Here is a 16,979-nt window from a genome sequence, read left to right on the forward strand (position 1 = left end):
TGTGTGCAGGTGTGAGACACAGTGAGAGACATAAGGTGTACGAATCTTTATTAGATTTGCACCACCAGGAAGATAGGAAAAAACCCAAGTGGCCAGTGACAAGCAGTGCCCTTCACATCAAAGGGCAATGCTGTGTGATCAAACAGTGAAGGGGAGGGCAGGGATTAAATCAAAATAGAGTTGGAGGGGGAAGTAATGCACTCCACTCCCTGCGGTGCCCACCTCTCCCTGAACAACTCCAGGGTGTTGGTGGACACCACGTGCTCCTTCTCCAAGGACACCCGGGCTCTACTGGGTCTTTTATACACTGCTTGAACTATAATTTTCATTGGCTGTCATCCAATTCCAAGTATTTCCATTTAAGTGGAGAAATTTAAGGTCCCCTTCTCTCTTTGCCTACAAAATTAAATGCCATATACTTTATTTGCAAGTCTTTTAAGCTTGATATGAGTGACGAAAGGAATAATGGGTTTCTCTTCATGGTCCTTGGTAAAATGGCTAACAGTTAATACCTAAGTTTGCCAAGGGATCAGAGTACAGTCCACACCCATAGAGCTACAGTCATCAAGGATAAAAGAGGATGGAAATTAGGGGGGGACAAAAAATTTGTATTAAGTATTATTTAATTAAGCAAAAATGTCTCACAAGAATTTATTTTTGCAAGTTTGTACCTGCTTATGATAAGCTTCAAAGGCAGTAGGGTAATGTATAATATTATAAACAATTCAGAGATGAATTATTAGTAATTGGAGCATATTGAACAGTATGCACTTTTAATATGTAACTGAAAATAACTTAAAAATAAACTTTACTGTATAAGATAGAAAGAAAGTTTACCTCCAAAAAAGTCAGCATGTGCACTGTTGCCTGTGGTTACAACGGTAACAAAGTAAGTCAGTGGATGATGATTCCATGTACCTGTATGTAGCTCTGGCTATAAATGCTATAGTTTTCTAAAAACCATTACAGATTGTTAAAATTCAGAACAATGAAATGTGCCATTGCAAATGTTTTTATTTGCATATTGTGGCTTCACTTATTGGTAAGCATAAAGCATTTCTGGAAACAGGAAATTAAAGAGGAGATACAGCACCAAGAAGACTTATCAGATTTTGTAAAATCTTTTTTTCAAAAAGGTGAGAGATATTAATAGAAATGGAAACTTGCCCTTTGTCAGCCACACCCTGATTACATCAAGCACTCATAAGTACCTACATAGAGAGAAAAGGCCTGTTTAACATGGTTAAAGATGCCCTCCAATGCATCTCGTCCACATCCCGCACCTCTGCCCTCAGACCCCACACCTCCAACCGTAACAAGGACAGAACGCCCCTGGTACTCACCTTCCACCCTACCAACCTTCGCATTAACCGACATCATCACCTCCAAACGGACCCCCCCACCAAGGTTATATTTCCCTCCCCACCTCTTTCCGCTTTCTGCAAAGACCGTTCCCTCCATGATCACCTCGTCAGGTCCACGCACCCCCCCAACAACCCACCCTCCCGTCCTGGCACCTTCCCCTGCTACCACAGGAATTGCAAAACCTGCACCCACACCTCCTCCCTCACCTCCATCCAAGGCCCCAAAGGAACCTTCCACATCCATCAAAGTTTTACCTGCACATCCTCCAATATCATTTATTGTATCCGTTGCTCCCGATGCGGTCTCCTCTACATTGGGGACACTGGACGCCTCCTAGCAGAGCGCTTTAGGGAACATCTCTGGGACACCCGCACCAATCAATCACACCGCCCTGTGGCCCAACATTTCAACTCCCCCTCCCATTCAGCTGAGGACATAGAGGTCCTGGGCCTCCTTCACCGCCGTTCCCTCACCACCAGATGCCTGGAGGAAGAATGCCTCATCTTCTGCCTCGGAACACTTCAACTCCAGGGCATAAATGTGGACTTCAACAGTTTCCTCATTTCCCCTTCCCGCACCTCACCCCAGTTCCAAACTTCCAGCTCAGCACTGTCCCCATGACTTGTCCTACCTGCCTATCTTCCTTTCTACCTATCCACTCCACCCTATCACCTTCATCCCACCTCCATTCACCCATCGTACTCTTTGCTACCTTCCCCCACCCTCCTCCCTAACCTATCACCTTCACCCCACCCCCACTCACCTATTATACTCTATGCTACTTTCTCCCCACCCCCCCCACTCTCCTCTCATTTATCTCTCCACCCTTCAGGCACTCTGCCTCTATTCCTGATGAAGGGATTTTGCCCGAAACATCGATTTTCCTGCTCCTCGGCTGCTGCCTGAACTGCTATGCTTTGCACCACTCTACTCCAGAAAAGGCCTGTTACCAATTCACAGGGCTGGAAATTCTAGATCCTCAGCAGCCTTACTGTCAGAGTTTGGCATTGGTGGAACTGGTAGGAAAATAAAAGATGCCTTAACCTAAAGATAATGTCTGTGAAATAACTCCATCCTGTCACCAAGTCACCCTTTATTTACATGTGCACAGTACATGACACTGACCCAGCTAGCACAGAGCTGACTCCGAGACTGAACAGAACTCCTGAAACTCCTGTTTCTATCTGTCAAATAGGGCAACCTGATTGGACCAGGGAATTCATATCCTACGAGATCCACCTGGCTGACATTGTTCCAATCATTACATCCCTCCCCTCTAAATCCTGGGACATAGGCTGGTTCTTTTCCCTGTATCGCCTCCTGGGGCATTTTTGCACCAGGTCCAATTGCTCTGACTCTGCCTCGGATATTGGCTGCACGTATCAGACTGTAGCCCAACACTTGCACCTGGAACATTTCAGCCGAAACTCATCTTCTTCAGGCAAAGGGCTGCAACATCGACCATGTCCATCCCATCCTCAGAAGTTCCTTCGATGTTAGGAGGAGGGGGAGAACCCACGGGTTCTCACAGCCTTGCCGGCTGTTCTGAGAGGCCCTGTTTGCAAAGTTGAGCTTTCAAGTGGTCCACATGCTTGTTCAGGACAGTGTCACTGGACCTGACCTCACATCAACCATGCCTTTCACCCAAGCAGGGCCATTCCCATGGTTATGACACCAAACTTTGTCCCCAGAAGTAAACTGCCTCTCTCGCCTAGAGGAGTCTTGTGTCTGGTATTGGCATTCCTGATTCTGTTTCACTCTTCCCCATAGGTCCAGAAAGCTCAAATTTAACCTGGTGCGGAGTCTTCTCCCCAATAGCAACTCTGCTGGAGCATTCCTGCAGTTGCATGAGGGGTGGTCCTACAAACAAACAGGGACCAAGACTATTTGGTATTGAGTGAAGCTTTAGGCTGTTTCTTTAAGCCTGCCTTCAAAGTGTGGACTGTTCTTTTTGCCAGACCATTGGATAATGGGTGGTATGGAGCTGTCCTTACATGCCAAATGCCATTCGACTTTAGGAAAAACTCGAATTTCCTGTTGGTAAATGATGACCTGTTGTGACAACACCTCTGGGAGTCCGTGTATTACAAAGAATGCAGGCAACTTTTAAATCGTCATCCCTATGTTTAATGAATGAACTCTATGCATGTCCAACCACTTTAAATGGGAGTTTGCAATGTCTAAGAATGTTCAGCCCATGAAAGGACTGGTATTGTCGACATGTAACCAAGTCTAGGTTTTACCTGGCTATTTAAAAGACAGTACTGAGCTACTGGCAGTAATTTTTGTCTTTGTTGGCATTCTGGGATCTGTCCCATCAATGTGGTTATGTCAGCATCCAATCCTGGTCACCAGACATAACGTCTTGCCAACATCTTCATTTTGGACACTCCTGGAAGACACTGGTGGAGTTCAGCCATTATCTCGCAGTGAACCTTGCTCGGGATAATCACTCTTGCTCCTCATAATAATATAACATCCTGTATGGTGATTTGGTATTGCTGGTTTCAGTTCTGGTTGTGATGGCCCTTTTGTTTCCCCCATCACCACTAGCTCTCTAAATTTTGTCAGGATGTGGTCTTTTTGTGTCCCAGTCTGATATTGTCAGTGGTGACTGGAAGGGTGTCCAGAAAGTTTAAAACCAGAATGGACTCTTCCAGCGACAGCACCATCAGTAGTGTATCTGTCAGTGGGAGATGGCTCAAGACATCCGCATTTGCCACTTGGCCCCCTGGATGGTGTTGTATGCACTCAGAATACCGCTGCTGATTTTGACCTGAAGCTATGGGCAGCATGGGCAGTCCTCAACAAATAGCCCTAGCAGGGATTTGTGGTCTGTTACAATTACAAATTCACATTCGTTAAGGTATTGGTGAAACTTTCTCACATCAAAATGACCACCAAATCTTCCTTCTCAATCTTCAGCCAAAGGTATCAGCCAAAGTCTGGGAAGTGTATGGTATTGGCCCTTCCTCTATACTAGGCCTCCAGTGAGTCAACACTACCCTGATACTGCACAGGGAAACATCGCATGTCAGTGCCACATCTCACTTGAGATTGTAGTGTGCCAACACCTTAGATGATAATAGCTGCTTCTTCACTTCCCTAAGGGCTATATCTTGGCTACAAGACCATTTCCAAGATTGACCCTTTTTCAAGAGCAAATGTAAGGGTGCCAGGATGGAGGCCAAGTTACGTATGAAGTTTCCATAATAATTCACCAACCCAAGAAAAGATCTAAGTTCTAGTACAGTGGTGGGAGCCAGGGCACCTTTGATCACCCTCACTTTATCTTCCAACAGGTGTAACCCGGCCTTGTTGACTCTGCAGCCTAAGTCGATCACTTGGGGTGACTGGAACACATTTTTCCCCCTGCCTTGGAGAAACATTTAAACACTATGTCCAAGTTCTCTAAATGATCTTTATTGGTCTTCCAGGTTATTAGCATGTCATCCAGATAAATGGCAACTTGGGGTAGACCTTGTAAAACCCTTATGGGTATTAATTGTGGCAAACCTCTGGGAATCCTCATCTAATCGCAATTGCATATTCGTGTGGCTTGAGCAGTTTTGTAAAGGACAGCCTATAAGTCCTCCATGCAAGGAACTGGATATTTCTCCAGCTGTGAAAAGCATTTTAACGTTTGTTCTAAATCCCCACAAAGACAAATTGGCCCATTAGGCTTCACAATTGGTATGACTAGTGCTGCCCATTCTGCAAACTGGACTGATTTGAAGATTCCTTTGCTTTCCAGCCTCCTGATTTCTGCCTCTGCTTTTGCATATAAGGCAAATAGCACTGGCCAGACCTTGTAGAATCGTGGAATTCCTTCTTGTCTACTTATGTCATACTAGAATATGTAAGGGCGGCTCAGTGGTTAGCACTGCTGCTTCGCAGCGCCGGGGACCTGGGGTCAATTCCAGCTTTGGGTGGAGTTTACACATTATCCCCAGTGGGTTTCCTCTGGGTGCTCCTGTTTCCTCTCAGTGTCCAAAGATATGCAGACTAGGTGGATTGGCCATGGGAAATGCAGATTGACAGGGATTAGGGAGGGGGGGTAGATCTGGGATGGTCTTCAGAGGTTCAGTGTGGACTCGATGGGATGAATGGCCTGCTTCTGCACTGTAAGGACTATATGTAAGGTGGCCTTTTCCCCTTTGATAGACCATAGACCTCTGTAAACCTTCCAGGTTTTTAATTAGGACTTCACTCAGGCAGCCATTTTCTGATTGAAAAATATTGAGTCAATCGAGTTGAATATTTCTCAATCAATTTCTCCCCATCAAGCTTGGGCCCAAGTTTTTCACTACAATCAGTGGTAACTGAACCAGCTGCTTCTCATAAAAACCCAGAACGGAAGTTGTATTCTTAATCTGTAGAGATTTCCCAGTACATGTTCTCAACCTGACCGAGGTCTTACGCAAACTTAAGGATTGGAGTCCAGAGTGAATTTTGGTAAAGTTGAAAAGTGTGGTGCTGGAAAAGCGCAGCAGGCCAGGCAGCATCCGAGGAGCAGGAGAATCGACGTTTCGGGCATAAGCTCTTCTTCAGGAATTTTGCTAAAGACTGGTTCTGCAATCACTAACACAGCTGTGCCAGTATTGACCTCCATTAGACTGAGAGATCATTTAACTGGACTTTTATTGGCTCTGGTTTGAATGTTGCTGATCAATTTAACTGTTCTAAACCAGCTGTAGGTGGACTTTCCAGTGTGTGTCCTCTTCTGGATACTAGCCTCTTACTCTTAATTATAATAGTTCTCTTACTCAATTCATGCCTAGAGGAATTCTTTTGTTGTCTCAAACCTTCATACTGGTAGCAACTACAATGACCTGCCGGCCTAGATCCTGGAGAAAATGTTAACCGTTTGGCCAAGGCTTGGCTTGGGGTATTGGTGTGGGCTGACCTACAGTCCCTCCATTAAGGATATGTCCTAAGTGAGCCTGTGCAATTGCCTTCACCCAAGGGGTGTTCCCAAGGTCAGTCAGCCTGATGAGGGTATTCATTTCCATTGGCATTCCCTGTAATTCAAGCTCCATTAGCCGCTTCTTCTAACTACAAAGCCAGTTGTAGTTCCTGTTTGAAGTCCAGTTGGGCTTTTCATGGTCACATCATTAATCTCACACACCAAATGGTGTCTCAGCGTCTCACTAAAGTTAAACCAAACTCACATGCCTCTGCCATTCATGTTAACCTTGTCAAAAATCCCGAAATGGATTACCCTGGTTCTTGAACTGTCAAGTAAAACCAATAGCATCTCAAAGTTAGACAAGGCTTAGGGTTGTAATATTCCTTAGCTACATCTATCAACTCTTGAAAGGTTTTAATATCTGGTGCCTCTGGGAAGGTCAGGCTCCTAATAGCCAAAAATAGCTGCAGTCCAGATGCTGTCAGGAGAATTACTTGTGTTTTTTCACCATGACTCAAAGACAATTGATGAGAGTGAATCTCTTCAGGGGCATGTTTTACTGACACTGACACTGAAATAACTCCATAAGAGCCAGTATCCCATCACCAAGTCATCCTTTATATACATGTACATAATACATGACACTGACCCAGCTAACACAGAGCTGGCTCCTAGAGTGAACAGAATCCCTGACACTCCTGTTTATATCTGTCAGCCAGGGGTCCTTGATTGGACCAGGTTAACAGCCCAATCAGGGAACTCTTATTCTATGAGATTAACCTGGCTGACATCATTCCAATCACTACAGTCAGAGTTGATAGATAAATCACTGTTGAAAAGAGAAGAAAGCAGCAAAGCTGTACAAGTGGAGTGGAAAACCCTCCACTTTAATCACTAGAGAGAAATGGGGAGCGAACGCTGAGGTGACATTTGATGCCAGTAAATGTTTCTTTGGAGATGGGTTTGTTGGCTCCATTTCTCTACAGTCTGTCACTGAGAGGCAGCCTCCATTAAACTGGCAACTGCTGAAAATGACCGGGATGGGGTCTGCCACTAGTATATGTCAAGCCGTCTAAATCACCTCTAGCTTTGGCCTTAAAGACATTTGTTGCGTTTAAATTCTCATTCCAGCCCACCCATGCATTTCCGCAACTGCAAGAGTGCATCAGAGAGAAATCTCAATATGGATTCCATTATTTTCCCACCTCCAAGCCCTCTAGTTATGGCCAGGAAAATTCTGTACACATGTCTGATCAAGATTGCCCATTAGATGTGGAAACATATCTGATGACAGTTAACTTCTGCATCATTAACCTTTCTTTCTCTCTGAACATTGACATACCCAATATTTTGTTTAAGGTGTTCAGCAATTCTGTTTTATTTTGCATTTATTTTGACTATCACTTCAAAGAAGATGCAAGATTATACAGAACAGGCAAGAAGCTCTTCAATTTATCAGTATAAGTTGAAGCTATTCTACAGAGAACAGATCCATGACCATATCCTAGCATGCATCAATACATTGTGAGTTAGGAGACAAAATGTGGAAATACATAGTTAAAGATCCTCCAGTTATTGCATAGGACATTCTGATGCTGGTTAGTTGAGCAATGTTTGTCAAAGTGAAGGGCATGATAAGGCATAAGTAGACAAAGGAAGACAAGTACATTTTCATTGAAGAAAAGGAATGTAAAAGGGATGTAATTCAAGCTTTAATTATCATCAATAACTGTATGGAAATGTAAAACATAGGTGAGCCAAATAAACTACAATTCAACTTTTTAAAATTTCTTGTTGTACATCGACGATGACCAGCTAAATTTATAAAAGATATTTGAGTTTTCAGATAGAAAATTTAATTTATAAGTGAGTAGGATAAGTTAAATAGATGTTTTTTATTGTTCATATCACAGACCACAGTTTAGGTCACTTAATGACCACTGATACAAATCTATCTTCTTATTAATTGTTCTATGTGAATTATTTACTTTTTATTTCAGAATTAAATCAATGTGCAAGGTGTTTTTACCTGGTTGGGCTCAGGAAAAATTCCCCAATGTGGAAAACAGCAATGTGGTGAAAGGACTACAGGTAAAATATCAAGGGGCTAAATTTCCCCTGTTCATTATTTTAATATGGGAGCTTTCTGACTAATTTTATGCAAATAACCAATGCATTCCCAGAGAAGTTAAACTGTCAGCAATAAAATATATTACAAAATACTGCTTGATGTTGAATTTCTTTGCTGTTTCTAGGATAGTTTCTGCATATAATCAGGATAAAGGTAGACATTTTCAGAGAAAGCTCTACTGGAAAATCATTCTTCATGTTTTATGAAAAGAGGCCCAATTTGAAGCAAATTGTAATGAGGAAACATTTCACATCTCTTGTGATCTCATTTACATTAAATTGAGAACAGGTAAAGCTGTTGTCTGGAACAACTGAAAGAAGTGCATTCCAGGCAACCACTGGGGATGCTGTAAATATAGATGTGTATTCATCAGGTAGCTGACCTCCATGACATATATAGAACATAGAACATAGAACATAGAAGAATACAGCGCAGTACAGGCCCTTCGGCCCTCGATGTTGCGCCGATCAAAGCCCACCTAACCTACACTAACCCACTATCCTCCATATACCTATCCAATGCCCGCTTAAATACCCATAAAGAGGGAGAGTCCACTACTGCTACTGGCAGGGCATTCCATGAACTTACGACTTGCTGAGTGAAGAGCCTACCCCTAACATCAGTCCTATATCTACCCCCCCCTTAATTTAAAGCTATGCCCCCTTGTAATAGCTGACTCCATACGTGGAAAAAGGTTCTCACTGTCAACCCTATCTAACCCCCTAATCATCTTGTACACCTCTATCAAGTCACCCCTAAACCTTCTTTTCTCCAATGAAAACAACCCCAAGTGCCTCAGCCTTTCCTCATAGGATCTTCCTACCATACCAGGCAACATCCTGGTAAACTTCCTCTGCACCCGTTCCAGTGCCTCCACATCCTTCCTATAGTATGGCGACCAAAACTGCACACAATATTCCAGATGTGGCCGCACCAGAGTCTTATACAACTGCAGCATGACCTCAGGACTCCGGAACTCAATTCCTCTACCAATAAAAGCCAGTACACCATATGCCTTCTTCACTGCACTATTTACCTGGGTGGCAACTTTCAGAGATCTGTGTACATTGACACCAAGATCCCTCTGCTCTTCCACACTACCAAGTATCCGACCATTAGCCCAGTACCCCATCTTTTTATTACTCTTACCAAAGTGAATCACCTCACACTTAGCTACATTGAACTCCATTTGCCACCTTTCTGCCCAGCTCTGCAGCTTCTCTATATCCCGTTGTAACCTGCCACATCCTTCCTCACTGTCTACAACTCCTCCGACTTTCGTATCGTCCGCAAACTTGCTCACCCAACCTTCTAACCCTTCCTCCAGGTCATTTATAAAAATGACAAACAGCAATGGTCCCAAAACAGATCCTTGCGGAACACCGCTAGTGACGGCACTCCAAGATGAACCTTTACCATCAACTACTACCCTCTGTCTTCTTCCAGCCAGCCAATTCCTAATCCAAACCTCCAACTCACCCTCAATGCCATATCTCTGTATTTTCTGTAGTAGCATACCATGGGGGACCTTATCAAACGCCTTACTAAAATCCATATACACCACATCTACCGCTTTCCCCTCATCTACCTCCTTAGTCACCTTCTCAAAGAATTCAATAAGGTTTGTGAGGCACGACCTGCCCTTCACAAAACCATGCTGACTATCCTTGATCACATTATTCTTATCCAGATGTGCATAAATCCTATCCCTTACAATTCTCTCTAAGACTTTGCCCACAACAGAAGTGAGACTCACTGGCCTATAGTTACTAGGATTATCCCTACTCCCCTTCTTGAACAAGGGGTATAGGTAACATGAAAAAGGTAACATCTTGGTTATCACTGAAAGACAGCAGCAAAAGAGAGTCATCCAGTCTAGGGGACAAGAAATGTCAACCACATTGCTTTGCAAACTTGTATAACAAACACCTTCAGTTGCCTCATCAAAGTTGCTCCACTTCCTGTTTTAGTGATGTTGATTGAGGGATAAATATTGACCAGAAGACTTGGCAGAATTCCAGTGACCCATCTTTGAAATAGTGTCATGAGTTGACTATTAATGTTTCACCGAAAATGTAACACCTTCAACGCTGCAAAATTCAATACTGCCTAGAATATTGACCTTGATTTTGCATTCAAGCCTCAGTGTGACACTTTAATACAGAACCTTGTGAGCAAAATGAGGAAATAGTGAGCTGTCAATGTTTATTTAGGAGCAAATGACACTAGGTGTTTCTTAATCAGCAATTGCAAGTTGCAAGAATTTGTTTTGCACTGTATCAAACTATATCTTCTAACTAAATCAGGGAAAGAAACATAATACAAAATATTTTTTTTCACTTTGGACAAGCCTGTACTTTTGATACTTCACAGTATATATGCTGATGGTCTTTCCAATTGAGTATTAAAAGGCATCATGTTACATAATCAATTAAGTAATAGCTAATGACCCTTTTGTACTTACTGATGCATTTAAATCTAGATGGGCTGTTAATTTAACCCTTCCTATTTTACGCCCCCCCCCCCCATTGCACCAATGAAAATGGAGGGGGTGGGGTGCAGGTTTAAGGGTGGGACATCTGGAATTGGTGGTCTTAAACCCTTTTGACTAAGGAGTGCAGTACACTTCTTCTAGTTTCACAGAAAATTCAGCCTTTAATGATTTGTTTAAATGTACGCTCAGATCCTTTTTCTTCTCCACTTTAAACTTTTAGTTTCCAAGTATATTTGATGATATTTATGCATTATGAAAATATCTTTCACATATATATTGAAATTAATTTGCCAGTTTTACACTCATTTCACAAATGCATAAATGTCTTTTTTTAAATTTGTTGCAGTTCTCTTTAATGACTATTCCACTAACCACTCAATTTGGTGTCTTCTGAAATTTAGAAGTTATGTTTTTGATTCCAAAATCTAAATCATTAATATAAATAGTGCGTTACCATACTTTCACCACTGATTCTTCTGGGGCCTTGCCTTCCAAACTCCACTGGGATTAGCAACCCTTTACCCTGATCTTGTCTATCTTGCAGTCAGTAAGTTATCCTGCCTAGAGAAGATTTGTAGCTCAGGTCGAGGTTTTGGATGTAGGTTTACTCGCTGAGCTAGAAGATTCGTTTTCAGACATTTCGTCACCATACTAGGTAACGACTTCAGTGAGCCTCCGAATAAAGCACTGGTGGTGTAGCCTGCTTTCTATTTATATGTTTGGGTTTCCTTGGGTTGGTGATGTCATTTCCTGTGGTGACACCGTTTCCTATGGTGATGTAATTTCCTGTTCTTTCTTTCTGGGGGTAGTAAATGGGATCCAAGTCAATATCTTTGTTGATAGAGTTCTGGTTAGAATGCCATGCTTCTAGGAATTCTCGTGGGTTTCTCTGTTTGGCTTGTTCTAGGATGGATGTGTTGTCCCATTCGAAGTGGTTATCCTTTCTGCTATTCATCCCTGACTGCATTTGCTCTGACCTTATTCATTAATCTGATATGTATTCCCTTATCAAAGGCCTTTTAGAAATCTGGATATATTATATCTACTATATTATCTTTGTCTATTCTGTTACATCTTCAAATAATTAAATGAATGAAGAATGAAGTCAATCAAGTAAGACTTTTCCTTTTGAAATCCAAGCAGACTATTCATTATGATATTTGATCTGCCCAATAATTCTTTCTGCTTAAAGTTCAAAAGAAAATCTGTTTTGTTCTTAAGGACAATTTCCAGAAACCTAGATGCTTAGATGTTCAGTATGTTTCATAGGTAGATTTAGTTAATAACGGGAATACATAAAATGCTGTAAGGATAAACTATAGTTTAATTGTGATGTAGCATGTTGGTACAGGAAAGGTAAAAGAGGGGAAAATTTTAGTCCATCATTCTTAACTAGATTTAATCCACATTCTAGAAATAAAAACAGCAGTTGCAAATTTACTGCACTACGCAGTGAATTATTATTCCATAAAAACTGAAAGAACTGTGGATGCTGTAAATCTGAAACAAAAAAAGAAATTGCTGGCGAAGCTCAGCAGCTCTGGTGGCACCTGTGGAGAGCAATCAGAGTTAACATTTTGGGTCCGGTGATCCTTCCTCAGAGTTCTGAGGAAGAGTTGATGGACCCAAAAAGTTAACTCTGATTTGTCTCCACAGATCCTGCCAAATATGCTGAACTTTTCCAACTGTTATTCCATCTCACCTCAGGAGATTTTGATCCTAGCTAGCATGTTACAGATTTCAATTAAATTTAAAAATAAAAAATGCTGAGAGTAGCAACCTTGAGCAGGCTTCCTGTTATACAACTTTTGATTTTGTTTAAAGTGAAATGAAAATGAAACTAACGAATTTATGAGTGGAAAATTGTTGTCAAGTATTCGCTAAATGAAGCAAATCCACCTTTAAGCTATAAGAGGGTGTTTTTCTATGTCTCAATCATCAAGTCTTCTGAAAGATACTTTCATGATATTAATCTAATGTTTCATTGAATTCCATTATAGAAAAATGATGAAGTTCCCTTTCTACATACTGCAGCACTATTAGTATATAACGATCCACCGATAACAGAAGTAGAAGAAACTTTACTACCAAGAATCAACAAAAGCTTAATCCAAACTGTGCGTAGAAATTCTAAACAACAAATAGAAGAAGCAGCTTTTGAGAACCCAATTTCAGATATTTCAGAAGTTCATAATTCTCATCTGTCTCAACCAAATGAAGACACAGAAACCATGGGCTACAAGCCTCAAACATCCAGCAGATGCCAACCAATAGTTTTATCACATAATGATGATGAATCAATTCCAAACATTGGAAGTAATCAAGTTAAAGTATACAAAGAACTCAACACTCCAGGTTTTGACAGGTTTCCAGATATTTCTAGTATTGATAGTATCCTAGATATGAATACAGATTTGACATCCAATCATAATGGGATTCAAGATGATCAAAATTACATCCTTAAGGAGGAAGAGGAACAGTTCCCAGCCAATGAGCATCACAGAACATACATAACAGAGGGACTACTTCAAGAGCAAACTCTACTACCAGATGAATTTGTTGATTGTTTACTGCACATAGAAGATGATTCAACAGATATCAAATCTTATTTCCCTCAGATCGTGGCCATTCAGTGACATTAGTTGACATAAAACTAATTTCTTGTTTTCAAGTCTTCAGAAGTTGTATTTTCCATGTGTTTTTGAGAGTCACTCAGGCTCTGCTCAAAGAAGTAATGAACTTGAGTATAAAACATCAAAAAGATCATAAATTGCAAACTGAAATTCATATTTTCCTTACAGAATCAATATATGGAATAAGCTGCTAACAAAAGCAATTAATTTCCACTTATATCTAGCTTTAATCCTAAAAAGAAAAAATGTCTGGAACAGACCAGAATTTAAGGATTTAAGGAAAGAAATAGATGGTCAGGATCCCCAAAAATGTGATACTTTGCTTCTGAACCCATGACTGAGCTGACTGTGAATGCAACCAGTTAAATATTGTTGGTTGTAAAGTTGGATTAAGATCCCTGAAATTTAACATTAATATAATTAATCTCAAACAAAGTATGCCTCTAAATCCAATCAAGCCTCTGTATCTGAAAAAACAATGCCAAAGTCTCGATTGTTAATCTGAAGATTGTCAGCCAATAATATTATTTTGTGCTACAATTGGTAGAGTCTAGAAAGCTATTTGGTATGAGATAAAACTCAAGCTAATCTTCGCATACCTTTATATTTATTTAGAGTTTCATGTGACAAGCATAAATGTCTTCACCTCACAACCACAATTTATAGGGCTTCAATGGAATTACTAGTTAATATGCCCACTTCCAAATAATTAGACATAAATCATACATTATTCACAACTGAAAATATTTATTTCAGGAAAATTGGGCTCTTTCACACCAAACTACTGTATCTATAGTCCCAATCTGCCATCTTTAGAGATGCCAAGTGGAGGATAAATATCATTACGGTAACAGTTCAAAAACATATGTCTGATTCTTGTTCCTTTATCAAAAGTTAAGTTTTGAAAACTTTAAAGTAATGGTTTATATACAGACTGCCAATAATTGAATGTTTTTCACATTTTGCTGTTTCAACTACCAATGTTATATAATCATATTTAGGATCTTTAAGATTTAAAGATGTGTAATATTATACAAGTTTTAATGGGGATGTTTATTTGATTATGACAAATTCTATCCAGCAGTTTAATAAATATCTGTTATATTGTTCTAAATTGATTTAATTACGGCTTTCTGCCTTAAAGGACAAGATCAAAATGGAAACTATCCGACTGCTTTTAAAGGGAAGTCTCTTTGAGAGGTTAGGATAGCCTAATGGTTACGGTAGTCTATTCTGATCATGCTCAGGTAAGTTGTAACATTATACAGTAGCGCCTCGATTTACGAACTTAATCCGCTCTGAAAAGTTCGCGAACTGAATCAATTTTTCCAATTGTTCAGATAGAGTAAGAATGCTTGGACGTAGCAACGAACGCTGTTCACAGTGCATGCACCAAAGACGAACTGAATGAGATCACGCGGGGCCCGAGAGCTTTTGTGTTCAACAAGCACACAGCAAAGCAGAACAATGAAACCATGTGGTCGCACACGGACTTTTTGCATTCATACCTTTGTTCGTACCTTGAATTTCGTACATACGTTGAAGCCTAATTTTATGTACAATCCTGTTCTTAAACTGATTTGTTCATGAACGGGGTCATTCGTATGTCGAGGTGCTACTGTAATTAATAAATTTGGTCATTTGTGGTTATTTTTAAAAACTTGGTGATTCTTAATGTCTATCACAAAAGCAGTCGGGTTGTCATTAAGAAAATGTAAAAGAATCAGTTTATGGAAAAAAAGGCAGGAAAATTAAGTTGAGGAAAATCAGATCAGCCAAGATCTCATTGAATGGCAGAATAGACTCGATGGGCTGAACAACTTACTTTCATCTTGTGACCATATAACTGACTCATACTCTCCTTCAGAGAATCTACTACCCTTGTTGGTCTGGCCTATGTAATTCTATTCTAGTGTGAAAAGATTTCCACTTATATCAAGCTTTAATGATCACTGGAAATCTCCAAGTCTTCACATCCAATTAGGTATATGTGAAGTGTAGTCACTGTAGTAGTAAAGGATTGATGACACCAGTTTAGGCACAGCAAACGCCCCAAAAAATGGATGTGAAAATGACCAGTTAATCTGTATTTTCTGATGTTGCATGATGAATTAATATTGGCCAGAGGACAAGTGATAACTTCCCAAATCTTTAAAATCACAAAACCTTTTACATCTGTCCAAAACCGTAAGACATAGGAGCTGAAATTAGGTCATTCAGCCCATTGAGTCTGCTCCGCCATTCAATCATGGCTGATAAGTTTCTCAACCCCATTCTCCTGCTTTCTGTACCCCTTGATCCCCTTGATACTCAAAACCTATCTATCTCAGTTTTAAATATACTCAACAACCTAGGTTCCACAACCTTCAATGGCTATGAATTCCATAGATTCACCACTCTCTGGCTGAAGAAGTTTTTCCGTATCGCCATTCTAAAAGGTCTTCCCTTTACTCTACGGCTGTACCCTCTGGTCTTAGTCTCTCCTACCAAGGGAAACATCTTCCGAACATCTATTCTGTCCAGGCCATTCAGTATTCTGTATGTTTCTATTAGATCCCCCCTCATCCTTCTAAACTCCATTGAGTGTAGACCCAGAATCCTCAAATGTTCCTCACATGTTAAGCTCTTCATTCATGGGACCATTCTTGCGAACCTCCTCTGAACACATTTCAGGGCCAGTATAGCCTTCCTGAGATATGGGGCCCAAGACTGCACACAATACCCCAAATGTGGTCTGACCAGAGTATTACAGAGCTTCAGGAGTACATCCCTGCCTTTATGTTCAAGTCCTCTCAAAATAAATGCCATTGTTGCATTTGCCTTCCTGACTACTGACTCAACCTGCAAGTTTACTTTGACAGAGTCTTGGGACTAGAACACCCAAGTCTCTTTGCAGTTCAAACTTCTGATTTTTTTCCACATTTAGAAAATAATCCATGCCTCTATTCTTCCTACCAAATTGCATGACCTCACACTTTTCCATTTGTACTCCATCTGCCACATCTTTACCCACTCTCCTAAACTCTTTGCCCACTCTCCTAAATCCTTCTGCAGCTTCCCCACCTCCTAAATGCTCCCTGTCCCTCTACCTATCTTTGTGACATCTGCAAACATAGCCAGAATGCCCTCAGTTCCTTCATCTCGATCATTAATGTATAAAATGAAAAGTTGTGGTCCCAATATTGAGCCTTGCAGAACATCACTTATCACTAGCTGCCACCCTGAGAAGGTCCCTTTTATCTCCACTCTCTGCTTTCTGTCAGACAGACAAGCATCAATCCATGCTAGCACCTTGCCTCGAACATAATGGGCCCTTATCTTACTCAGTAATCTCCTGTGCAGCACCTTGTCAAAGGTCTTCTTGAAGTCCAGGTAGATAACATTCATTGGCTCTCCTTGGCCTAACCTGCTTGTTATTTCCTCAAAGAATTTTAGCAGATTTGTCAG

General features: G+C 40.9%; 1 protein-coding gene across 1 annotated transcript in view; it reads left to right on the top strand.

Moving 5' to 3' along the window:
• Positions 1-13,578, top strand: part of LOC140479355 (interleukin-12 receptor subunit beta-2-like) — a 143,228-nt gene extending 129,650 nt beyond the window's left edge. The window contains exons 15-16 of the mRNA XM_072573265.1: positions 8,275-8,365; positions 12,900-13,578. Coding sequence (XP_072429366.1) covers positions 8,275-8,365; positions 12,900-13,535 — 727 coding nt within the window. The 3' untranslated portion in view covers positions 13,536-13,578. The remainder of the gene's footprint in view (positions 1-8,274; positions 8,366-12,899) is intronic.
• Positions 13,579-16,979: the final 3,401 nt, after the last annotated feature.

Source organism: Chiloscyllium punctatum, chromosome 7 (assembly GCF_047496795.1).
Source record: "Chiloscyllium punctatum isolate Juve2018m chromosome 7, sChiPun1.3, whole genome shotgun sequence".
In the NCBI taxonomy this organism is placed as follows: domain Eukaryota; kingdom Metazoa; phylum Chordata; class Chondrichthyes; order Orectolobiformes; family Hemiscylliidae; genus Chiloscyllium; species Chiloscyllium punctatum.